The sequence below is a fragment of the Aptenodytes forsteri genome, unplaced genomic scaffold (genome assembly GCF_000699145.1).
Source record: "Aptenodytes forsteri isolate BGI_AS27 unplaced genomic scaffold, ASM69914v1 Scaffold66, whole genome shotgun sequence".
NCBI lineage: Eukaryota > Metazoa > Chordata > Aves > Sphenisciformes > Spheniscidae > Aptenodytes > Aptenodytes forsteri.
Genome location: NW_008795131.1, coordinates 2,467,405 through 2,493,758, shown reverse-complemented (window position 1 = coordinate 2,493,758; position 26,354 = coordinate 2,467,405). Strand labels below are relative to the sequence as shown.

The 26,354-nt window shown below is 44.0% G+C and overlaps 1 protein-coding gene across 2 annotated transcripts in view; it reads right to left on the bottom strand.

Annotated features, from left to right (window-relative positions):
* Positions 1-23,198, bottom strand: part of YPEL2 (yippee like 2) — a 32,719-nt gene extending 9,521 nt beyond the window's left edge. Inside the window, exons 1-4 of one of the 2 annotated variants that reach the window (XM_009278208.2) lie at positions 23,025-23,198; positions 22,802-22,930; positions 22,575-22,706; positions 17,004-17,316 (exon numbers count right to left, since the gene is read on the bottom strand). In XM_009278208.2, the coding sequence (XP_009276483.1) occupies positions 17,004-17,120 (117 nt within the window). In that variant the 5' untranslated portion in view covers positions 17,121-17,316; positions 22,575-22,706; positions 22,802-22,930; positions 23,025-23,198. Of the gene's footprint in view, positions 1-17,003; positions 17,317-22,574; positions 22,931-23,024 lie in introns of both variants that reach the window. The other variant, XM_019471815.1, reaches the window with a different exon arrangement.
* Between the last annotated feature and the right edge of the window lie 3,156 nt (positions 23,199-26,354).

The following is a 26,354-nucleotide window of genomic DNA, read 5'->3' as shown; positions in this document are numbered from 1 at the left end:
CTCACCAGCAAGAGAGAACAAAACATTAAAGGCGTGATTTAAAACTGCCCTGACAAAAGAACAAGTACAGCCTGTCATGGTGTTTAGCCTGGTGCCCTTCTTGGTGTCAAGGTATTCTCCAGAAGTGGCAAAGCCCCACTGGAAGATCCCCAATTGCAAGAACGTACGCAAAAGGCTCCTTAACCACAGAGCAGAAGCACCTCTGTGGGCAAACACAATGCCATGGGGCATGCAGGCAGGGAGCCACATCCAGCAATGAAAGCTGCCTGTGAGGTCTGGATGGCAGCGAGGACTCTGGCAGCTATAAAGCCACTGCCTGGCAAAAGAATTGAGACAGTCCTGGAGGAATTAACTGTTCTTCAGAGGAATCTGAAGCCCAATATTAGTTGCCACCCAGGGCACAGAAGAGCCACTCTGGATTCAGAGAGGATGCCTGAGGCACTTGGATATCTCTTTCACTCAGACAAAAGCAGTGCCCTGAGGAATGCCGCTTTTCTTGGGCAAGAATTAAATAGGACACATAGCTCAAGCATGTTTGTATAATTGCATTTATTAGAGAAGCTTCTTTTAATCCTTCTGCAGCACTCAAGTTCTTTATTATTATCAGCTGGCTGATACCCCACATGCCAACTAGGTCTAGCCTGACTGCTATAAAACACACACTGCATTGTTTCAGCATCCTGTGTGGTAAAGTAGGAACCAACACAAAGCTGATGCCCCCACAAGCCAAAAAGAAGAGTCCAAGCCAGACCCAGGCAATGCTCTACCTTGCTACAGCAAACAGCAGGGGCATTGGCTGTCCACGCTGCAGAAGAGGGATACCAGCCTGGAAGGATGGACTGTGGACGGGGTACAGGGATGAAACAGAAGGTCCCACAGCAACATGTGGGCCATCAAAACAAAATGAAAGCAGATGAAGCTTGCTAACCATCCAGCCCTTCCCAGTAAATACTTTTCCATAAACACCAAAGTGACTAAGCTTGCCAATAACAGCAACCATGGGAGCAAAGTTTTTATTGGTACAGAAATAGGATTTTCCGTTACTGCTCTACAAAGGCCTGTCTTTAATAAACAACAAAACCAAACCCATCGGCTTTGTGTTCGGGGCTCACTGGACACTATTCCAGCCCACTCCCAGGGGACAGCAGCATCCTTTCAGAGGTGCCCTTCCTTCCAGCTCAAGCCAGTGCTTTAGGGTATCTAAGGCAGTCACTGCAAAAAAAAAAAAAAAAAAAATCACATTAATTATCTCCTGCCCAAGCAGAACTTTTCAACATACCACTGCTTAGCTTTCAGTGCTGCTGCCTGTCTTAATATTCACCCTCCAGCTAGCTAAGGATTTGGCAAATCGTATAAAAAGAAGTGAGAAAGGTCTGGCAACTACCTCAAGTTCACCAGTGCATTTGCTCTCTGCAAGACTAAGCTGACTTCATCTTTATAAAGGTAGCACAGGCAGGTTTTATCTGGGTGTTGTAACCTCAACCTTTTCTGGAGATGTTCCTTCCCTTCTGGCACTCCAGAAAAATTGGCATATACTGTAATGGGCACTATGAAATCAGAAACACACACATCTATTTATACACAAACAGATGTTCTTTTCTTTCTTCGTTTTTTATTTTATTTAAGAAACAAAGAGATTTCCACAACATGCTTGATTTTCCCTGAACAGTGACAGCCAGCAGTGAGACCTACTTTCTATGCTATGCATTTTCTCTATGTAGATTTTCTTGATCCACGTTCCAAGGTGTATCTCACACACATGCTTATAAATCCAGACTTCTTATTCTCTAAAACAACAGCTCCTGGCATCACTTTCCAGTTGAAAGAAATGGAAAGGATTTTTTTGCTGTTGTTTCCCACTGAAAGCCCAATCACATATTTTTCTCTGCACTGCTAACGCTCAATGTCTGGCTGGAAACACATCTGTATATGCCAGCAACAAAGCTCTCCCTCCCCATCCTGCCTGAGCCCTCTAAAAAACAATACAGGCTTCTGAGATGTGCAATACACAACACCTTTCTCCTCCTGACTACTCACGTTCAAAAACCTTCCCCGCTCCTTGGTGCTCCACTCAGCATGGAGGCATCTAAAAGCTTGCAGGGCCTAAGGAGTGCTGATTTGAATACCCAGGTGGGAAGCCACAAGCCTGGAGTCAGCTATTTGGCTGCAGATCCTCGCCTGCCAAGCTGTCTCTCGTTACAGCAGAAGCTCCATGTTAAGATGCCTTTGGCAGCTGCTCTGGTTTAAGAAGTTCCTACCACCCAATTTACAGACAGTCATTATGGCCCCCTCAGCTGTGCTGATTCTAAATTAGATCTGTGAAATCATTATTTTTAAGAACAAATACTTAGTGGGGGGTTGATGGGTTTGAGGGAAATAGTTTTTTCTCCTTGTACCATATCATAGATCCAGTTCAAAGGGCAATCACACAAACTACTTAATAATCACAGTATGGGGGCAGACACAAGTCATTCAGAGTGGGAAGTTCTCAAACTAAATTTGCTGGTGAAGAACCACAGTGCAGAACTGCAGCTCTAGTGAGAGACAGTCTGCAGGATAGGGAGTTTGGGTTTCACAGACGCTGTTAAACCAGATCTGCCGCAGAAGGAAGTGTAACACGCAGCCAGCATCTAAGAAGTGCCAGCTCCTCTGTGGCAGACACGTTCTGTTCGCTAGAGATGGACTCAGGCTGCAAGACTCAAAGCTGAATCCTTATATATTCAACGCCCATGACCTTGGGAGCTGTCAGTTTGGTTTAGTCCATTTGTTAGATTCTGGCCTCAATCTGAAGTGCCGAATCTACCATTCTGTTTGCTCTGAGCAAGATGCATGACTCTTTTGGAGCCTTCTTCAGTGGAGCAACAGCACGCAGACAACCACAGATGCAGAGAAGGGCTACGCCCCTCCATCACTCCAGCCTGTTTCACGTTCCACCTGCTTTCCCACCGCCATCAGACCTTCGCACTTGCACATTCCCATTACTGGTGACCACTGGAGACACAGAAGGAAATTTTTACATTCAATAAGTACAGCTAGGGAAAGGCATGAATTCTGAATGTGCTCCAAACACGCCTACACACCATACCCCTTTTCCCTAGCACCTACAGCTTCTCATTCACTGTGCAGCCCACTCAGCAGTTCCACACACTGAACAGACGATGGGATTAATACCCCAAGCCTTTGTGATGGCATTTGACAACAGGCTAAACACAAAAAGACCTGGCTGGAATCATCCGGAAAAATAGGAAGCAGTTGCCAGGACTAAATGGCTATATACTGATGCTTCTTCTCTGTAGGCTGCAGCAGAGAAAATCCCCACTTACCTATATCCAGCTGGCAGCCTTTTAAGAAACCAATAAAACAAAAACGAAAAGGCAACTGGTCCCGAAGAGGTACAAGGGGAAAAAGGAACAGAGTGTGCCCCCTCCACACTACGCTCTTGAAAGCTATAAATAATTCTCACTGCAGGGATGCACACAGGAACGGAGGGCCCGAAGCCACCGCCAGAGATCAATGGCAGTCGGCACGTCCTAGGCAATGAGAAATGGTAGCATCAGGAGAAGCCAAATGACCACAGCCATTTGGACTCTTCAAAAAAGGTCATGTTTTCTGTGCTTGTGGTATCCCCACTGGGACAGAGCAATTCAGTGAGTAAGAGAAACAGTATTACGAACTCCCGGGTTTAAGAGGCACTGAAGTGTGTGGGAGAAAAATTCATCCAACAATCTATTCCGAGATAGCTCTGTTACCGCTTATTTCCCACCTACATGTACAACTTTTGTTTTCAAGTTACTACAGTCATTTGCACAACACTGACTGTAAGATTTATCTATTCTTGCTGCTGATTCAACCCTTAAACATGTAAGGATGAGATGTTCTCATAAAATACAATCTGAATAGGGAGAGGAGACCTTTAAGTATGACCAAAGCGTGATGTCATTCCAACTGGAGTGCACACAAGTTTGTGTATAAAGATATGCTCCAAGACACAGGTGCTCCTCACACTCCTCCTGCTCCCTCTAGCACTTAATCCCAATTCCTATCAGCTGCTATCCCAACTAACAACCAACACCACACAGAAAGCTCTGCCTTAATGGCACCTTTCAAACTCTATTAATTATGGCAATAATGATTTAATTAAAAAGATAGGTCCCGCAATGTGTTTAGAGGAACCACTATGCCTGGTAACAGCACTAGGTGCGTGATGCCTCTAAGAGGAGGTTACTTGTGAGTCACTGCACAGCGGAAAGAAAGTCGGGAGAATTTAACTACGAAAATACCTGCTGCAGATTTCTGGGGGCTGCACTAGACGGTGTGAGCCATCTACTTGCATCATATTCAAGTATTTCCCAAGGGAGCATGAGTTCAATTACTTGGTCCCTGTATCCGCACAGACTACAGAGACCTCCTCAGGGTTCATTAATTCCACCTTGTTCTTCCTCACAGAAGGGGCAGTCAATGATCAGATTAAACTGAGATTCAAATTTGCTCCGATTATGCGAGATGCAGACCCATGTCAAGGGAACCAGTTACATTATTCCACCTCATACACAGATGTGACCTTACCCTGTTCAAACTGTGTTCCTGAGTTTTAATTGAGTTTTAACATGGGTCCTTAATGCTATTTAAAGCCCAAAGTCGATATGGAATTAGTGGACCAAACTCATCTCTGAATTAATTCAATTAATTCAGCACAGCCTTATTCCCCAGCAGTTTACGTTGCTGTGTGATTACACAGCGAATAACTATGAGTCTGCCATGTTTCACCCTAGGAACAGCTACATCCAAGCAGTTTTACACCGTGCTTATGTCTCAGGTTATGTAGTCTGTGAGAAGGAAGGTGCACAGACTGGAGAGATGTTACTACGTATTATTTTTTATTCTGATGGGAGGTGTTATTACAATTTTTTATTCTGCCTCCTGGCAGCAGCAGGTGTTCATTCAACCCCCTCGTTCCCTCCACACCCAACACAAGCAGGGCCAGATGTGTTTCTGATAAGAGCCTTTTGTCCTAACAGGAATCAGCTCAGCACTTTCACCGCACAGGATATGTGGGGAGAGACTGCAGCCTGACAGTGCAAAAGGTCTCAAACACACACCCACAAAAATACCAGCGGGCTATCCTGCTGGCACCGCCTCCGCCTCCCGTGAAGTAAATTCTCTGCTGCTTGGAAAAGGCTGCATGATGACGCTGTCAGGGAAAAGGTCAATTTAATGGAGCAAATTATCAGTGACTGAAGAACCTCATGCTTCTGCTATATCCCACTTTTGGGGGGGAAGCATCGATTCCTGCTTTGTGCGCGAGAGGAGAACCTCACCCCTTGCAACTGTTTCACGCTGCAGAAGCAACGCTGCGTGAGCTGGGTCTACGTTCTCTACCCTCTGTGCCACAACCAGAAGAGACTGAAGGGCAGACTTTCCAAAGAGGTTGAAAGAAGTTAGCTGTCACCGCCAGCTGAAGCCATCTTCAGACCTACAAGAGCCCTTTCGCATGCACGCAGCTTTCACATCACAGACTCTCTGCTGTGCTCTGAAATCCAAGTGTTCCAGTGCAACATGCCAGCCTCTCCCCTCCTGATCCTTAAAATACTCATCCTGGCTCAAACTTCAGGCAAATTTAAGTAGTAGGTGAATTCTTTTTTTTTTTTAAAAAGAACTTAAAACAGATTTTTTTTTTTTTAAGTGAGATTCTCTCATCTTTTCATGTTTCTAGGAGTTGAAACTAAGAAAAACCAGTACCGTTCACAAGACTCCCAAAAATGCTAAGGAAAAAGTATCTTGAACCACAAGATGATATTTGGTGCACGCTCTGCAGCGTTATCTCCGTAACATCAACACTGCTCAGGAAGATGGAAAACAAGCAGGACCGTACAGATGCCTGATCCCATCAGAAGTGAGCCATGAAACGCTGCTCTGTCCTGTTCATCGGAGCGGTTCTCGAACACACGTCAGCACAACACGAAGGTGTCACCAAAGCTCCGATGGGGCTGTGTTGCTCCCAGGCAGATAGGCTGTACAAGCTGATTTAAATGGGTCAGGATCCAGGAGCAAATTCCCAGTTATTAATTCATGTGTCAGTATGACTGTCCATTATCACCAGAGGGGAGAGCAAGAGAGTTCTTTCAAAGGGAAATTTTATACTGCAGTTGCAGAGGAGAGATCTCTTTGGAGGCTCTGCAATTAATGAAGATCAGTATTTAGGGAAATACAAATTGCCTAAAATTGAGGGTTTTGTTTTTCCTCAAGAGCAAAGATTTCTAACACAATTTAAGCCACCACTCTGCTAAGCTAAAGCCTGAGCAAAGCTTTGTAAAGCATGTCAGAATTCAGAAAGTAGTTGCAAACTGCTCTGTCCCCTTCTCCCTCCAACATGCCTGGCAGGCTCCCCTCCAGGCTCTGACTCAGTGCAAATGCAACACTTAAGTCTCATCATGTTATCATGGGTCCTGTGCTATTCAGCCTCCTTATTAAAGCCCTGGGCTCCTGGACTCTGCTCTTACTTATTTTTAAATGTGGTTCTAGCCCACAGACTTCAAAGCAAAATTTCAAAATGTGAATGCTAAAGGCACAAACAACTGAAGGCAAATAAAAAACCCACCAAATTTATTACTTCTATAAAACTTCACAATATTGTGATTTTGATGGTCTCTGGTTGCTGCTGTGCTTCAAAACTTGACTTTAAGATGAAAAAGAATGGAAATACTGTGGGAAACAAAGCAGATGCAGTATCAGAGTAATTGCTTTTAAAAGTAAATACTGCAGGAGACAGAGCCCCCTCTTCACTGCAGCCCAAGCAGGAGGGGATAGATGTGTGTGACTAAGAGCCCTGCAGCCCCGTGAGAGCAGGGAGCACGGGCACTGCATCAGGGAGCGACCTCTCCCTTCCTCTCCCGTTCGGCTTCCCTCCGCCAAAGGAAAATCCATTCCTGCATTAACACAGCACTGGGCGGACCCGAGGAAGAAGGGCAGCACAGCTTCTGCAAGGATGGATGGCTGCCACGTGCCCTCACTTCAGATCAAGGATTCAAGATCTACCAGAGGCCTTGCAGATAGGAAGGGAATTGAGCATCGAGTTCTTTGAGGAGGTCCAGTTTTCTTCTTGTGGGGTACACACTTCATCCCCAGTCCTTCCCCTGCCTCTTGCTGCCAGGGAACAAAGTGCTGTATAATACAAATGTACAGCGCAGGTAAAACTCTCCTCTATCTCATGGGAAACCGATCTCTCTTTTTAGGGGGAGATAAGAGAGTTAAAAGAGATCTAGGCTTTTCTAAAGATCTCCACCAACTTCTGGAACTACGTATGTATTGACACCAGGCTGCTTAATCGGGCAAAAATAAGAGCAAGTGCATTGCCTAAGGAGCATTTATAAACCCACAGGAAGATAGAGTGGGGAGAAAGGGTAGGAACATGTCTTAGAGATCTGCTTCATTCCCCACATAAAGCACCCCAAACGATAAGCCAAGCCAGCCCACAGAAGCAGCACTGGATTAAAGAGAGGAAGCCACAAATTTATACGTGCACAGAAAGACCACAGGTTAATTCCTGCTTGACAACAAGTAAAGGACCACTTGCAACAGAAGGCCGACATTTACCCAACATTAAACCAAGGAAAACTACCAAGGCATGCCTGCTGGCAGAAGCGATGTTTATTCGTATGAAGTGCACCGAGCTCCTCCCAGGAGCACTGCCAGAAGACCTGCAGAAGAGCAGGCCATCTCCTACATGCAGTGCCTGAAAGGAGATGGTAAGCTCCACATTCACTGTATGACCTAGATGACAGGGGATGGGAGAAGGAAATGAAAATCTGCATCTTCCAGGTCTTCATGCTGGGCCTCGGGCCATACCGCTGGTTAACCCTGATCCTCCACCTCCATGGCCTCATTCCCAACAGACACCAGCATTCCCTGATCTGCAGGAAGTTCAAGGGAGTTGAGATCAGTTTGGCATCTCTAGCACTTAAGTCATCAGTGAGATCCATCGAACGTAAGCCTTTACATTTTCGTATGTAGAAGGACAATATGGAGAGAAGCACTTTGTTGCTTACTGTGAAAAACTACAAGATCCATCGAACGTAAGCCTTTACATTTTGGTATGTAGAAGGACAATATGGCGAGAAGCACTTTGTTGCTTACTGTGAAGATGAAAACAGAGCCCACTGGTGCCTTTCTGGATGCAGAGGGATGAAAAATGCATTTTATTCTGGTGAATCTGCAATTGCTACAGCAGCAGCTGTGGGGCTTTTCCCCCATTTTTGAGTGCTGCTGTCTTCCTGTAGGTTGATGCCAGCTCAAAGCATCCAACATCCAACAATCAAGTCATTTTACAAAGGAGTAGCGGGGGGAGGGTAAAGCCCTTTCTTTCCACATTAATTATTGCTACTGCATGGGTTTTAGAGATAAACAGAAGACAGAACTGGGATGGAAGATGGAAACTGCTAATGCAACAAGTTATTTAATTAGCAGCACAATAGCAACTGTCCATGTATCAGTGGAACACTGTATTCCACTAATACAGCTGCTAAGCTCACAATAGCACCAATGCTGACAATGAGAGCAGACTTGCTTTTCAGCAAAAGCAGATCTGTCCAGGGCAGCGGCTCTTCTCTGCCCCTGGATAAGATCCACTGCAGTGAGATGAAGCCACCATATGTACACCTTACTGCTGACAAGGTTCATCAAAAGTGATCTTTCTTTGTTCAATCTGTGGCCTAAATTCTGAATGTTCGTCTCCACTATAAAACAAGCATTGTGGTACCGAAATTCATTTTATTACTGTGGATGCGCCCTCCATGAAAACTGAACAAAAACGTGTGCACCAGAAGACAGGTCCCCCGACACCAAGGTCTCTCAGCCATGCCAGAGTGCAGGACAGGCCTAGCCTACAGATTTGAAGCATAAAACGCGCGTACCCATGCCTGCATTTCTCCCCAGCCTCCCCTCTCAGAGCTGGGCTAGAATCACAGTGTTCATACTTGAGATACTCCATAAGCAGCTAAGCTGAATCTGATTTTAACTCATCCCTTCCGTGGCAATCACTGCTGAGAGAGATCACTGGAAATCTTCAAATTCCAGGTTTCAGGCAAAGGCAGTCTCAGTTTCTACCTTTGTTACTGCTACTTATTCTGACAGTTGTGATTTACACGCAAACACACCGAGTATTTTAAGACAGGGGACTCTGGGTGGAATTTCCTTGTGCGCTCAAGCTTCAATCCTTGCCCATTTCAGTTCTGCTGGCTGAGAAAAACCGTCAGGCCAAACACCTCCGACAGACGGACACTGAGGCCCCTTCTCCAGGAGAGGCCAGACTCCCAGAGAGATTTGCTTCTTGCTGGCAGACGTAACAGCTCCCCTAAAACAAATGTGAAGCCCTCTGATAGCATTTCCTGCTACTATAAAGTGAGACTGCAACAGAAAATATCACAAGAGACTCCTCCTGAGAAGCCAGGGTCTGCTCCCCAAGAGGCAGTAGGTGAAAAAGCCCCCCCGCGCGTGGCCCCCACACTTATGTGCATGTGACTAAATTACAGATTAAACCAGAGGTCTCAGAGTTGAGAGACTCATATCTGCGTTTTTCCTGGGCTCGTTCTTACAACTATAAATCAGGTTAAAAGTACACACCTGCATGGGAAGTTCATAGGGCAGTTCACCCCATCAGCAAGCCATCGAGCCTGCTGGCATTTCCTCCTCTTCCCACTGCAAGGTCCAACAACTGAAACACCCAGCAAACCCAGGAAGGCTCAGACCTGATCAATTCTGTGCTCCAGTTGTTCAGGATTTGCAGCAGTTGCAGCAAAAACCCTGATGATTCACTGTCCTTCATCCCTGGCAGTTCCCTGGATAATAAATGGGAACAATATTTCATTTATGCCCAGGTCATCAATTCTAAGGCAGAGGAAGCAGCAGATGAAAGGAGAGTTATGTCCATAAAGAAAGTGATGGATCAGAAAAATCCATTTTTACCCTGTCCCTCCTCACTGACAGGGAATTCTAAACAGTTTTGAATTATTACCTTTTTCCTTCCTTTTTGGAACAGAATGAAATATTTTAAAATCACATAGCAATTAATTGCTGTATAAACACAATTATGCAAGGAGGTACAAATTACCTTGGGCTTTTTCTATTAAACAACCACATCCTGATGAAATAAGAGGCCTGATCCTGACTGTCTTCAGATCCCATTACAGACAGTAGGAACTGAGGGAGCACAGTAACTTGTAGGGTAAGCCCCAGAGAAAGCAATTACACAGGACAAAGATCTAATTTAGGTAGCTGTACTATGGAATAGGTATTACAAATACTCATTACACAGCTCGGATTTCATATCCTGACTTTTTCCTGCAAAGGGCATTTCTGTTTGTTTATTCCCTCTCAAATAAAGGCTTAGACCTGATGAGAGGTACTCAAATGACGGCCTTCAAGACCCACTCCCCTCCTCCCTGCTGCCAGCAACAGCAAGGACAGCAAACACCAATCTGTCTATTAAAGGTGTCCTGGGGATGAGCGTGATTGCAAGAGTTCATCTCTGCCCAGTCAATGCTCAATCTCCTGGTCAAGATGCTGAAGGAAAACAACTTTGATGACACATTGTTCTACTGAGAACTGCAGTCCCCTCATAAATTTCATGGAAGCCAAGAACTACAAGATACCTTACCACAAGTTCACAGCAGTGAAACGGGAAGCTAAAAAACTCTTAAGGACTTCTCGCAGAACTGCTTTGCTGTTCATCACTTAAGCTTGAACTCTAACAATACTTGCAATAAGAGCAAGCTCTGAATAACACTTAAAAGTGACAATTCATTAGGGAACAAGAGCTGAAAAGCAGGATCCAAAAGCTACTGGGCAGCTTCTAGAAATGTGCATAAAATTGATAAACCTGGTGCATAAAGAGCTACCAGCAAGTAAATGAACAGAAGCTTACTGTGCGGTGCTGAGCCAGTCAGACTAGTACAATTATGAAATGTGTACGCTGTAAAGATGTTACTGCTGAGTCTGAGGCTGGAACAATGAGACAAGTCCTGTTTCCATTCCTAAAAAGATGCTGAAACGCTAAAGATGTAGAAGAGAACCTCAAAAATTATACAGAACTGGAAAAAATAAAATTGCACCATGACAAAGATGAATCTGTTCAGCCTATCAAAAAAGTGATCAGGAGTCACCTTGGTTACCGTATGCCACAACCTTTTATAGGGAGAAATAGTAGGTACTATAGATCTATTTCATTAGCAAAAGAAAGAAAATAACGGCCAATGAAGGGAAGCACAAGCCAAACAAATCTAAATTCAGTGTCTCAGATTTTTCACAGTAAGGATGATTAACCACTGGAAAAAATGACCAAGGGGAGCAGTGAATTTTCCCTCTTGAAGTCTTCAAATCAAGGCTAAATGCTTTTTCTGAAAGACATGCTGCAATCATGATGAAATCTGCTGGCCCATGATCTATAGGAGGTCAGATATGATGATGTGAAAGCTCCTCCTGGCCTTAAGAGTTCATTATCATGAAGCTGGGAACTTAAATTCATATTTGGGAAGAAACAAGATCTACTTTTAAAGCAAGAAGAAACCCCATGTAATGAAAAATGGTAAGAACTTTACCCATGAAAGGGAATATTCGCCTCACCCCACAAAGTTTTTTCCTATGATGGAAATGCAGGATTTTCACTTGACTAATCTTGGACACTTACTAAATGCCTCTTTCTTTTTCCATTAGATTAAAGTTTTGAAACAACCACATTGTAATTTTAGGGTTATTCTTTTAGCTTGTGTGCATGCTCCCCCCATCCAGCAAATAACTTCATGTCTTCAAGGCAAACTGACATACAAACACCGGCTGGTTCAGGAGAAGCAAAGCACTGCCTTCTCCACATACTCAGAAAGAAAGAAGAAAAAAAAAACAAACCCAAAAGCCCAACAATTGCTGCTTACTTCACCTATACATGGTGCATCAAATGCTTCGAAATAGCTGAATTCATCTACAACTTATCTGAAAGCTGGCACCGAAGTTTCAAATCCTTTTAAGATCCCCCAGTTGCAACATGGAGCAAAGTTTGATGCTTTGATGCCATACAGCTCACTAAGAGGCTGTTGTACCAACAAGCTCAGGCTCCAGCAGTCTGCTAGCCAGGGAAGCAGCTAGGCCACAATGTTTGGGAGTGAGGTTTGCTTATAAAACCTTGCAACTCCTGTCGAAGAAGACAGAGAAGAGAGCTTCTAAGCGTTCCCTAGCTAACAATCCAACCCCAATTGAGAAAGTCAGGCACACACAAGTTCTCTGTTTTTTCTAAATTCTCTGTGCTGGAGGAGCTGCAGCATTTTGTGTTGAAGGCTTTCACATTCATTTTCAGTAAGGGTCCCTGTGCAGACATCAAAGGAAAACATTAAACTTCCTCTGCAAGCCTTAGGCTAACTTCAGAGGATACATCACTGCATAATGTTTAGCAGTTGGATCACAGTAATTAATGAAAAAAAAGAAACTGCAGGATGCCCACAAGACATTCCTTACATATTTCCATAATTGGGGACATTTCTGCTGAATTACTGTTCACATAGCAAAAAAAAGTCAGCAACCAAGACAGTAACGTGGCTGTGTTTGGCCTGTATCCTTCTGCTTTTGTTCCCATCCTTTTTTACCGGACACCAGGTACATATGAATTCAAACAGAAAAGGCTGACAAAGAGTTTGAATAGCACAGAGTAGGTAGAAACCAGCATCACGTCTGCCACTTTGAGAAAGAGAAAAGATGCTATTTACACTGTTGAATGTCTATTATGTTAGCTGTTCCCCCAGGCCCCACTAGAAAATGATGCGGAAGGCACATTTCTCAAGAAAAGCCCTTCTGTCTCCTTCCTGGAGAGGTTTTGCCACCACTGATTATTGAATATATATTGTTCTTAAACATTCTAACAACCATGGGATGTTATGCCTGGGAAGGCTAAATGTAACAAGTTATGTTTCACTTATTTTTTGGCAATTGGAAGGCATTGAAATATGCTTTTTAACTACAGTCGCCTGGCATGGTATATTTGTTTTTACAGTAAAGCCAAAGAGGATTAGGACACACTGTACTAATTCATAAGAGCAGACAGTACCTGCTCCAAAGCTTTATCTTCCAAGCAGACTGGACAAAACAGCAGCATTTCAATTGTACAGGAAAGGAGGAACAAAGACATTAAGTAACTTACTCAAGGTCACACAGGATCTGTTGCAGGGCAAAGTTGAGTTCCCAAAGTCTCAGTCCACTTAGGCATTGGAAAAAGCAATGAAACAAGAGTACATACTAAATTTGGCACAGATTTTTAAATGATGCATTGCTACAAGGGAACAAGAACCTCCACTCATGCTAACCCAGACACCAAAGGAATATATAAAGGAAAACTAGTTACTCACTCCACCCAATCTATCTGATCACCTTGTATTTCCTAAGTCAATAAGACCTTTCTTGGCCAGACAATCCAACCCACAATTTAGATCTTATTACAAATCAGACATACTAAACCGCTTTCCCCCTCCGGCTGCAGAAGATAAAAGGCCAAGTAGGCAGGTAACATTTTGGTAACTGGCTTCATGTAACAGCTTCGGATTTTCTTAAAAGCCTCGGCATCGATTATTTTCTTTAAATAGCAATGGCTTACTGAGAAACCTTCTACCCATTTTAATGCACAAGGTTTTCCTTAAGTAGAAAAGAAAGCAAAAACTGCCCTGCCAAGGCATATTTGTCAAAGAGTTTCGGATACCCGCTCCTGGCAAAACACTCTGAAGTCAGAGTAAGTTAACACTGGTGCTGAAGGGCTAAGAGGGGAAACTTGGAGATGAAGAGGAAATAAAGTATGGACTGACACAGAACAATACTGGGATTCAGCTCCAGCTTGCGTTTCAGCCAACGGCATGAGCCAATGCTGCAATTTGTATGTATCCAAAGGAGCTAAAAGCTCATGGCATGTAAAGCAGCACAGCTCTCATGCGGTCTCTGCGCAACTTGGGGCAAAAGGAATAGAGGAATTAATTTCATCAAGCCAAATCACCAACACCCTGCTGTTACATAAAAGCCTGTTTTCTGGGGAACGTTTCCAAAGATGGTGTCATTTGGGCTGTTTTGATTAAAGTGACATAGTCAGGTTCAAGATGGGATACACTGCAGACTGAGAAACACTCCGGTTTGACAAAATCTCCCACTCGCTTTTCAATCCTCATGGCGCTTGTTTCTTCCTTACGTTTGCCACATTTTCATATGGAAAACAAGCATGGCAATTGCACTGCCTAGTTCTCAGATGCTAATATAAGGCTGCGATGAAAGAACTGCAGAAGGCCTCAGGGAGATGTTTAAAACCTAACTCAAACAGATAAAAACATGACTATTTAAGTTTGCCTGGGAAAGTTTCTACACATAGTGGAAACCCCTTGAGGCAGGGACTGCCCTTCTGTTCTCAGTTTAATAGCCAGTTGTACAAATTATGATTGCACAATTACTTTTATAAGGTTTTCAATTATACAAAGAATGTATCTTATTAAGGTTTATAACTCTGAGAAATAAAACCTAAAATCCCAAACCCTTTGCATTCAAGGGTGGATGCTAGCGCTCCACCAGCAATGCAGTCCCAACACTATTACAAATTTACACCACAGTCTACAACGAACTTTTAGAACGAGCAGATACAAGCACCGCAGCACGCTGTAGTTAATAGTTCCACGATTCAATACACATAGCCTCATATTGTGCTTTCATACCTTCCCTCCCGTGTCTACATTTTAGCAGTCGGCATTCCTGGGCAGTTACTGCATGCCTCGACGGCTAGAAGCTCAAATTCCAAGCAGCCTGCAGCACTGGCATTGCACTGCTGGAAGCTACTTACCTGCAAAGCTGGCTGAATTGCACAGCGGACCAGAAGGAGCACGGATGTGGAACAAGGAGGGGAAGGAAGTGTCAAAGGTGAAACCACTGGGCATGCACAGCCTTGTGTTTTCCCTGGCTGGGGACCAGCCATGTACTTTAAGACCAGCTGGCCAACTTCTAAGTTCATTAGGCTGTATGTTATTTTCACGTTCTCCAACTAGTCAAAATATTGTCTCAAACTTTAAAGAACAAGTACTATTACTTAGCAAGAATCCCATTACCTGCCTATTTCAAACAAAAAGGAAAATGTTGCAGTATTCCATGTAAAAAAAAAAAAAAAAAAAAAAAGCTGAGCACAAATTCCAATCCACCATGAAAACAATAAGTAAAACAAGTCTCCTTCTTTATTCAGTAAAGCATATTGTGTTTCAACACAAAATCCAGCTGGTAACAACTCTCCCAATGAAAAGGCAGGGGAGTGACTACCCCATTTTACAGGTATCTCATCTGAGCACAGGAGCCTGAAGTCACACAGCTGGTCCGAGGGTTGAATGTATTTCACATCCAGACCTGGGCACAGACTGCTGCTGACGTTTACATTTCAAAACTTCTTTCTGCTGAAGAAATGTACAACCTCCTCCTCTTTAAAAGCTTGAGGCTTTGCAGTCCTCAAGGACAGCTCTGCTAAGAACCACCGCAATTGTACCAGAACAAGAGGAGCCCCCATGAGGCCCAGAATGACTCACAAGTGATAGCCTAATAGGAAGCCTGTCTATTCACAAATTGCAAAAACTAAAATTGTAGCGGTCTGCAATCAGCATTATTCATACCAGAATACTTAAATTCAATTGTCTGGCATGGAGACAACATCACAGAGGTGCAGATCAAGCTGGCCCATGCAACAACCAAGAGAAAAAAGGAAGGAGACAGCCTCCAACGGAAAAAGACAGCTCTGAGCACCCTACACGGAGAATCCAAAACGACCTCCACAGCTGCTAAGATGTCAACCCGGTAAGGACAGATGCCCTTGGTGCAAGGTGACACATTCTAATCTTTTCTGTGCAAACAGGAAGGGGGAGAAGCACTACATGCTTTCTAACGGGCAGAACACCTCTGTCCCTTGTGATCCTGGCCTTTCTCTCAAGGCTGCTCCAAGAAGCTGAACTGGTTTAAGTTGCGCGCACGCACACACAGCTCACAGCGCAGTTTCCTCTCAGCTAATAATCTTATGGTGCGTCTGCTTTTTCTGAACACAAATTTTATAAGTTGAATAAACTTTATGGAACAGTTGATTGCCAAGGCAGCCAAAACCTGGAAACTTGATGCCTGACCACAGCCAGGCACTGCAGGCTCCAACAGACACTCTGAGAAAGTTCAGTTTTCACACTTCAGAAAGAGATCCTCTTACTGGCCTGATCCCTCTGCATCAAAGGCCCCTGACTTATTGGCTCTGAAAGCTTTTAACTCAGCTTATCCTCAAGACCCTTCCCCTTGTGATCAACAGATCAGAAGACAGGACAGAATCCTTCCACTCTCCCCAGCTCAGAGCACATCCTACCATCCACCCCTTGCTTTTTCACTGCAAAGTGTCTCGTTAGTAGACTGGCAAAAATACGAGGGTTTGAGCAACAACTCAGTCTTTGGAAAGCCATCTTACATTTCAGTAGAAGCATCAGAGAACCTTCCCTTAAGTAGGGGCTTTAGTGTTGTCGCTTGGTACAGCTCAGAGTTTAACAGAGGGAACATCTCCAGACACTTTGCCTCCAAACCACGATCATACAACCACCCTTTGGCTACGATGACAAGCATGTACACGAACAAGAAGTATCGGGAAGGTAATTTACACAGTCCTGGCCACCAGTTGGTGCAGTTTTGCAGCTGGAAATGAGAGGGAGGAGGCGGTATCATGGGAAGAGACAGACCACCTGTAAGCACTCCAGAGGCCCGAATTTGGAAACCTGTCCCCTACAGCTATTTTCAAGATCACTGAAAACCAAAACCAGCAGCTCACAAATAGATCCTTTAGGCCGAGAGCCCATTTTCCAACCAAAAACTGCGGTACCGGTTAAGGCCAGGCACTTCCACAGCAACTGACCTGCAGTGCGAGCGAACACACCCTTCCGCTCCCCGGGGAGGAGGCGTCCGCCCAGCACCTGCGGGTGAGGTCATGGACGTACCTTGGAAATGAGCTCATCGTGGTTGGCAAGATGAGCCCTGCAGTGAATGCAGCTGTAGGTCCTGTGGCACGAAGGCAGATATGCCTGGAAAGTCTTGGACCTTGTCATCTTCACCATTGGAGCCACTGAGCGCTGCGTGAACTCTGGGGTGGCCCAGGAGGCACTCCCGCAGGATGGGTCGCACGGGAAACACCGGAAGACACAGGTAAAGGCCGTGGTTTGGCAGGTGGCGGGTGTGGGGCAGGCTCCACACGCTGATGACCGCTTCAGAGGAAGAGATTCGGGCAGAGGGAATGGGGGACTTCACACAAACCTAAGTTCAAAAAAGAACAGACAGAACACTCAGCTCACAAAGGCGACAACGGTCTCCTAGGCCACAGGACGAGCTAGCCTTCGATCAAGGGAGCAGGGAAGAGTCGGGGCAGCCAGGAGACAGGTGTGCTGTCTGCAGATTAGATCAAGGAGGACAGAGTTTTATTCACAGCTCAGCCACTGACTTGCTGACTGCCCTTGCATCTTCCTGCTTCTGTTATCTACCATCTTCCTATCACTCCAACGCTCGCAATCTCTATTCATTCTTCCAACACTTAATGGATTTGGAAGTGACTACAGAGCCACAAAGATGCTAAAAAGATTATTTTCATCAAGCCTAGTCTCCTAAATGCCTCTGGGGAACTGCACACGTTAAGGTCCAACTCTGCACCACCCCTTGGAGAAGTCGGGCTCTGTTAGCTAGAGAGAAAGTCGGAACCCAGAGTCAGCCCTGCCGGCTGCTTGTCCTGCGTGACTCACTGATGCGACACCCCGGAAGCCCGTGGGAAAGCTGGGAGCTGGATGGGGGTTTCCTCAGCCACCAGGAAAGTACACCAGTCACCAAACCAGTTCTTCTCTCCATTCTGCCCTAGTTTCCACACGGGAAATGGAGGATTACTTCATCACACTCTCCTTTATAACTCCCTGCAAGCTCTGAAGGTAGAAGCTACTCTATAAACTGCACTCTGGGGTTGTGGTTTTTTTTTTGTTTTGTTTTGTTTTTTTTTTACTCAGAATCTCTGACAGCAGTCAAAGCAAGGAGCAGCCTCTGAAGACTATTCCTGATAGCAAGAGACAGTTAGAAATCCTACTCAGGATGGAAACACCTTTTTACAAGCTGACATCATCTGACAGAACCTGCAAGGCAGCTCAAGTCTAGGTCTTTTTTTGTTGGCAGAAATCAGTTTTTCAGATCCCACATCTATAACCTTTACACAGCTACAAATGTTTCTTTTGAGGATGGAAGAAGCATAAAGGATAAAGGAAGCAGCTCCCCTCCCTCCCTGATACATGGCGTGCATGCATGCTCTAGAAATTAATCATGAACTCTGGCTGCTCCTCCCATGAGGATTTTCCTTTCCATAAAACATGTGATCCTGTTCAGTTTCTGAGTCTGCACTTTGTGTATCAAATACTGGAACAATACCAGCACCCCCCAAAAAATAAGAAAAACAAGAAATAAAACCCCCACACCTGACCTGCAATGGAAATTTCTGAAGTGGACAAAACAGAGGAGTACAAGAGCTTAAGAGCCAGTCTCTAAGCCGGTATGAGTAACTTGCCTGAAGCATAGCTGATAATCTTCCAGGTTAGGATAAAGTCAGCCCAAGTCACTACACTGCTACACTGCTAAAATAGCTCCCTGGAGTTTGTGTGTTAAGCTGGCCCTGCTGCTGCTCAGTAGGATGTGCCTTCCCGGAGCACCAGCCACACGCCCGGTTCAAGGTATGCTGCAGAGAACTGATGGACTGGGACTATTCTAAGCAAATACATCTCTCTGGGTTGCTAAAGGGGAAACTGTCAAAACAGCGGGATGGAAATCAGAAAGTCAATCGGGGAACTGAAGGCAGGACCCAAGAAAATTGTTGTAGGAAGCAGTCCTGCAGAACTCGTAAGCATCCCATTTAGATGATCTCTTTTGCCCAGTGTTAGCATCAGTCAGAAGTATCTCACTGTGACAAAACTGTCCAAGTCATACTGAAAACAACAACAACAAAAAAATCAGACTGTGAATCCATTACTGCTGTCTGCTGGAAAGCCTCATGCGTGATCACCGTCAGACAGCGAGATCTGCAAAAAACCTCGTCACTTAGGTACCAAAGCGCCATTCATGGAAACCCCTGTCTTCAACACTTCTGCTCCTAAGTCTTCTTGTCATCGTTGAAAAAGAAGATTCAAGGTACCCCAGTTGCTTTAGCGTTTCTGAAAGCATTACCCACTGAACTTACTACCAGCTGGACAATCCCCAAAACCCAGGCACGCTATCTGCAAGCTTTCCAGTAAACAGTTCCTACAAGCACTATATGGAGGGTTGTCATAAGCTCACATGGGCATCATTTGGTGTAGTCAAAGGTTCATTATATTATGACCACGCACAGTGCTCAACAGGAGGCAGACACCAGTAAGACAACAGGATACCCATTTTTTTCTTTTTTTCTGAAATATTTTTCTTCTGCTCTCCAGAAGGCAGATTTCTTACGTTCCAATGGGAAAAAAAGTCTTACTCATCCTGCAAACTGCTGATAAAGCATATCTATCATGATCATAATAGTCAGCACTTCCATAGCACTTTTCGTCCTTAAAGCTCTTTGCAAACACTAACTAATCAGATTAACCTTTTCCAATTAAAGTTACAGTGAGAGCTTTGGAAGACCCATCCTGACACAGAAGGGCTCACTTTCCAGCTTGTTAGGAACTAAACCTCCTCTTGTTCAGCCAAAAGGAGTCTTGCCAGGAATTTATCTGGCCAACCTGTAGCTAAGCAGACTGCCTGTGCACTTTTCAGTGCGCAGCTGCATCTCTGGATTTCAGCAAGATCTTTTACACTAATTGCAGAAGTAAGAGAAATCAGGCAGTGTTCACCTGTATCCTGCCTCAGTTCTCCATGTGCACCAGAGTTTTGTCAAAACTGAGTTAGTTTTGCATTAGATAGCGTTGTTTTCCCCTCCAAGGTGAGGGACACTTCGAGGATTGAACACCTAGGTTTGCAACAAGGCAGAAACAAGATGCAAAAAAAAGCAGAATCCTTCCTTATTTTCTGCTGATTACATGTAAGTAACACATCCCAGCCTTCCTGAACTAACCAAGTGCCAACCTTTACAGTCACAAGACAACAGAACCATCCCCAAATTCCAAGCCCATGATTCAGCAGCTGATACGCTATATCCCAGCCATAACAGATCTCACAGCCTGGAATTTGTGAGCCATGTGCCTTGTCCTCCAAGTGCAAGGAAGCAGGAGACTAAGTGTGCTCTTTCTGGGGCCAAATGCAACTGGACTCCAAGGCAAAGCACCAAGCCCTGTCTGAAAGAAACGGATTATGTCAGACAGACCAGCTGGAGGAAAGTGCAAAGAAAGGACCGGCAATCACTTTACCCGATTTCTGAATGAGAAAACAGACTTGAGTCTAAACCTTAGATTTCACCGATTTGTAATGCAATGGTGCAATCCCCTCTCCCTCCTTTTCTTCAGCACGGATAGGTAAATATACCAACCACCAGTTTTACTACTTCCCTCCCATACTGCCAAACATTTCTGTTCTGATCAGCTGCCTAGCACTGCAGCACAACAGCTGAAGAAAGCAGTCCACAGGCATCCTCAAAGCCAAATGGAGACATAAATGATACCCAACCAGAGTAATATAAGAGCAATCCCTTAATTTGTTGTTTGCTGACCCCTCTGTCCAGGCCTCCTAAGCATCAATGCTCTAGAACGAGTAAAACAGGGAAGACTACAACTGCATTTATCTAACAGAGAAATGAACACACACGCACACACAAATTACCTGCTGCATGCAGCTTTCTGCAAAAGAATTTCACGAGCATTCATTTATTTGACCTCATAACACATTCAACATCAGCAAAAACATTTGACCTTTTAGAGGTGGACAAAAAAAGTATTCAAGTGAGATAGTATCAGAGCACGGATTAAAATGGCAATTCCTGTTCTCAGTAGTGTGCTGAGAAGGCAAACCAAATTGATCTCTGCTGAAGGCAGGGGAGAGAATAAAGATCTGTGAGCTAAGATCTTGGTGGGAAACCTAGGTAAGAAACCGCCTTGAAAACAATCCTCCGATAAACTCATATACGATAGCCATACTTTATAAAGTATTCAGCATACTTCATACAGCATTCAGCCTGACAGTCTGATCGCTTGTGTGCGCTATCTACCAAGAGCTCTGTCCTCATCATAGTAAGGGAGCGGAGGGAAAAACAATAGGAAATGCATTCTTACATCCTATGAGCACAGCTACTAGCTTGTAAGGACCCATTTCTGTCTTGAATATCATCTCGAAATGTATTAAATAGGATCCGTGGCTCTCAGCAATGCAAAAACGCCAGTATTTTTTTCTGTCCTAGTGGCAAACACATTTGAATTAAAATACGTTTAACAGCTAATGGTGCACTCATTCTACTGTAGAACAAAGGCATGGGGATGACTTTAGGCTGTGCCTCTGGTTTTTCAGAATGATGAGTTAATGTTCATCAGCCTCACTGACAGTGGGCATTAGTGGAGTCATTCCATTAGCTTTAAAAAAAAAAAAAAAGTGCTTTGATTACTTTATCATCGTGCCCAACAGTGTTAGATAAATTAGTATCTGTCACCAGCAATATAATCCAGTATTTTTCTTTTATCATTCTTCAAGAGAAATTTATCCCTGGGATGGACACACTCAAGTCAATGGAACAGAAATCTGGGCATATTAATTAGTTCACGAGAAGTCAGAAAACTGGTTTAGACAAAAGGAACGAATTCTAGGGAAAAAGCTTATCAACAATTTATTGTGGTTATCGGTGAGAGAATCAGCTGAACATACTGCTTGCATGCGCTGTGTATGTTTGGGCTGCCCTGCTTAATCCTGCTAAATTTTAAGCAGATAACACCTCTGTGAAGGAAAAAACCATGACACACATTTTGCCGTTCAGACAACTTTTTGGTTCAGTACTCACCCTCCACCTGTCCAACAGCCGCTTTTCACACGAAGCCGTTAGCAATTCAGGAAACACAAAAAAGGAGAAATGCCAAGTCTGTGCCAAACACTTGCTAGACAAGGCTACTGCTTGCACAAGTCCATATGCCACAATGGCAGAGAACAAAAACTATCACACACAAGGCTAATTTTGCATAAAATCCATGTGCAATGCAGCTCAGATGCAAATGTTCCTGTTCATTCTGGCAGGACAAACAACAGGTTTGTTGGGTCTCAGGGTTTGTTTTATGGATTATTTGATTTTTAAGATAAGAAGCTTTAGTCAGTTAAATACTTATTAGAACACAGCAAATGCTATAGAAAGCTGCCTGTAGTAGTTTTGAAAAACATCTGTCTATTTGGAAACCCAACCTTTCTTCTTTGGTGTCTCTTCTCATTAATATAGGAAGAGCTAGAGATGTACTTATGCTGAGTGCAATGAAAGCACAAGAGGAATCGGGTTTGGAGAGTTCTCCGTTTCTACAAGGTCACAAGCTGTAGCAGCCTGCGCTGCTCTGGGGTCGTAGCGTGATTCTAAGAAAATGCTTGAGGTAAGCACACTTACTTACCAGGGGTTTCTTGACATGGAAACTGCCTTAACGTTGCTTAATGCATTGCAGTTTGAAGGAGGAAGGCTAGTCTCTAAGGTGACAACGCTGAAATTGGAGTCTGGGTTTAATGCCCAGTTTTGCCGGTCTTCCCTACGGAATAAGAGTTAGCGTCAGAATTTCAGGTGCCGAACCCTCCGAGACACCTGGCACAGCTAAGGAGCTTTCATACTCTGATGATGGAATACCACAACAAAAGATCCTGGTTTGGGGCAGTTCTGGAGATCCTCCCTACCACACGGGACTGCAACAGCTTTGGAAAAGATGAAGCCAAATCATCTGAAGGTAGGAGGGTAGGAAGGACGTTGTGAAAGGCCCTGAAAGAAAGGATGACCATTCTGAATTTAAACACGGAACACAAGGGAAAGCCAAGAAAGGAGTTTAAATAGCATATGGGTGTACACAATGTACCTTTACTCCTTCAGTATCAGGTTTCTGAAATGCACCAATTTCAAACACTTGATAAGATGACACTGCATGCAGCTCAGCAGTACTAGCACGGTCAACAAAAGTCATTGCCGATACATGAACCGTAAGTGTCCTTCTCTAATGCCTGCACTCATTCAGCTCATTCTCCAAACCTTGCAAGCCCTTGGAGACAGGAAAATAAGAGAAATGGTGGAAGACAGCCAGCAGGAATCCTCTGTGTTTACTTTTATCAGATACATGGACACAACTGCAATACAAATAATAGTATGGAGCAGGTTTCTCACTTAGACTGCCGTCAACTAGAAATATATTTAACCCCCTTTATTCCTCTGGATATCCTCTGTGTTTACTTTTATCAGATACATGGCACTGGGAAGCACTTCATGATTGGGGGAAAAAGGAGACGGATGGATGGATGCAAAAAGGTGATACTGATGTCAAACAGTACTGCAGACAATTGCCAGGTAACCACCAGAGGGCATCAAAAAGAGATTCAGGAAGAAGCAATTAAAGACTATCTGGCTATAGTGAATCAGGGACAGGCACAACGCCAACCATGCTGCACCTGCCGTGCTCCACATACCATAGCCAGCCTGTCAGGGAAAACATCAGAGTTATTATTCTGCTGAAGAGCTATCAATACTAAAACTGTCAAAACTATCATCGCAATTATATTAATCACGTTTTAAGGGGGGTGTGGGGTTTTTTTTCCTTCTTTTTTAAAAAACAGGCAATATGTCAGTCTATGGTCTATCAACAATCTTCCCATCAAAAATAGACTCAGCACCCCTTCAACAAACTTCCTGATCCCTCTCTGACGGAGAGGCTTTCTATGAAAATCACATGGAAGGTACATAAAAACAAGTTGAAACTTAAAAGGAACAAACAGCAAGTCTTTAAAACTCGCTTTGGGTTGGAATTTTTTTAAGTCTGTCTAGCTTTGTCACTGCATACACTATTAATCCATAACTTATTAAAACCAAAGTAATTTATGAAAAATCTTTTTAAAAGTTGTCCTTTACATAGCTGATTTACCTTCCGTCAATTTGGAGATTAAATCAAATTAAAAAGTTTCACTTATTATTTTTTTAAATAGGTAACATCCACACCAGTGCATTTTCAGGTTCTCAAGTGCAACTGTGAGGTGAGTAGCAAGCCCAGAGGACTCCTGCATTCAAAGCAAAAGCTTTCTTGTATTGAACTACAACGCACAACTGACTGGAAAGCGAAGGAACAGGCTAAAGTAACTCAATGAAGACGGTGCAGAGATGCTTCTTTCCCGGCTGCAGACTACAGAGGAGAGATGACCATGAGACCTTTCCGACTTCATTTACAGATCTACGGCTGGACTCGGACCAGTCAGTGTCAGAACTGCTAACTCATCTCTCCCCACAATTCAGAACAAAGCACACTGTTCAAAACAATCCACTCGGACACACCACAGACACCACTGGGAAGCAGGGAAGGGAAATCATTCTGGAAATGTTAATCAAATTCTTCACTTTACAATTTCATCTCAAAAGGCACATGACAGCTAGGACAGACATCATCTCACAGGGCTGGCTTCAAAATTTGCTACCTTTTCTGGACCTGTCTCTGAAACCACACGAACATGGATGGACTGCAAGATTCGGCCCCTACTGAGGAATGACTGACACCTCTGGCTGAATTCTCTTCCCACTCTCCTACGAGTTGCCTGGCAGCAATATCTTTGCAATGCAGAAGAGCCTGCGCTGCTGATAACAAGCAGCGTGGCAAGCATTATAGCTGCAAGCTGCCCACCCTTTGCTTTGCAGGTACGCTCCATCACAGCTGAATTCAATAACCAGTTACAGTAGATGCCAACATATGCTACCGAACTGCAGGAGGAAACATATATGCAGAAAAGCATCACAGTTGGCCAGGACAAATTTGAAACAAGCCAGCACTTAGTTTTGCTCCTACCAGCAAATCCCACTCATGCCACAAATAAACAAAAACTGCAAGCTGAACTAATTTAAAACACAAATGACTCCATTTCCTCCTTTACATTTTGCAAAAACTCATGCCAGCATCCCCCGGAATGGGATAACAGTCCTTCATCTGAATTGGCCCAGTAGATACGATGCACTCGAGTGAGATAACAGCAATGGCTCAAACACACTGTAAGATGTAGCTCTTCAATTCATATCCATCTTTCTGCCTAAAAAACCTACACATTCAACCTGATGGTCACATTTGGAGTCATAGATCAAGGACATCATACTTTGCCAAAATGATGCATATACAGTGTTTTACAAAATGAAAGACAACCCTTGCCTCGCTATTCTAGTACCAACCTGAACTAACGACATCAAGGAGAAGCTCTTCCCATCCAACTGACCAATTACTGACAAAATGGAAACGCTCTTTATCTTCCCAACTTCTCCTCATTTGTTTTAATTGTAGAACAGTCTAGCTATCCAAATCACCTCTTATCATTACACTTCTTTTGTGCTACTTACATTGCTCTTACATCTTCCTTTTTGGCAAATGTAGGTATGACTAGGATTCAATTAATTTGGTCTGCTGGATGGATCGTCTGTTTCCCTGATAAAGGCTGGCTACTGACAGGGAACACAGTGAGAACATTTGTCTATTGCAAGTATCATTCCAATACCCTCAAAGTCATTTGTAGTTGAAAGAAGGATCTGCCATAGCTGCCTGTCATGACTTAACTGTTTGCAAGCTCCCCTTGACAAAGCCTGTAAGTTTTCATCTGCTCACAAAACCCTTCTGCTCAGAGGGTTCTTCCCAGGAGCATCTTTTATCTAGCCTTGCACTGCCCAGAAGCACATCTGCCACGGGAGAGACAGTGACTTTATTTTCTACTCCGCTCTGTGTGTCTCTTTCCGAGTAACGCTAAGGATAAGATGTTGAATTCTGACCGATCTCTGCTAGTAATGCTTTTTATGCAACACTTACTATATTAATGAGGTACACACTTTCTGTGGCAGTTCAGTCATCATCCTTCTAGCTTTCATTTCCACTGAAGGCATAGGAACCCATATGTCAAGGGGGCAAAGTCAGGTCAAGATTTAGAGCTTGAGTCTTCACATGACAGATACTTTATAACTAAATCTAGTTTAAGATGGTCAAGTCAGCTGTTACCTTGCCAATTTTTGTCATTAGTTCCTCCTGGATATCCTCACTAGCCTGCACTAGTTACTGCCAAGGTATGTGAACTTACCTCTTACAGTTCTGTGCCTACTGATGCATGCTTCAGCTGGGAGTTCCTGGGATTCTCATTAGATTCCCCCCCCCCCCCCCCCCCAGACATTTCATCTCTTTTTT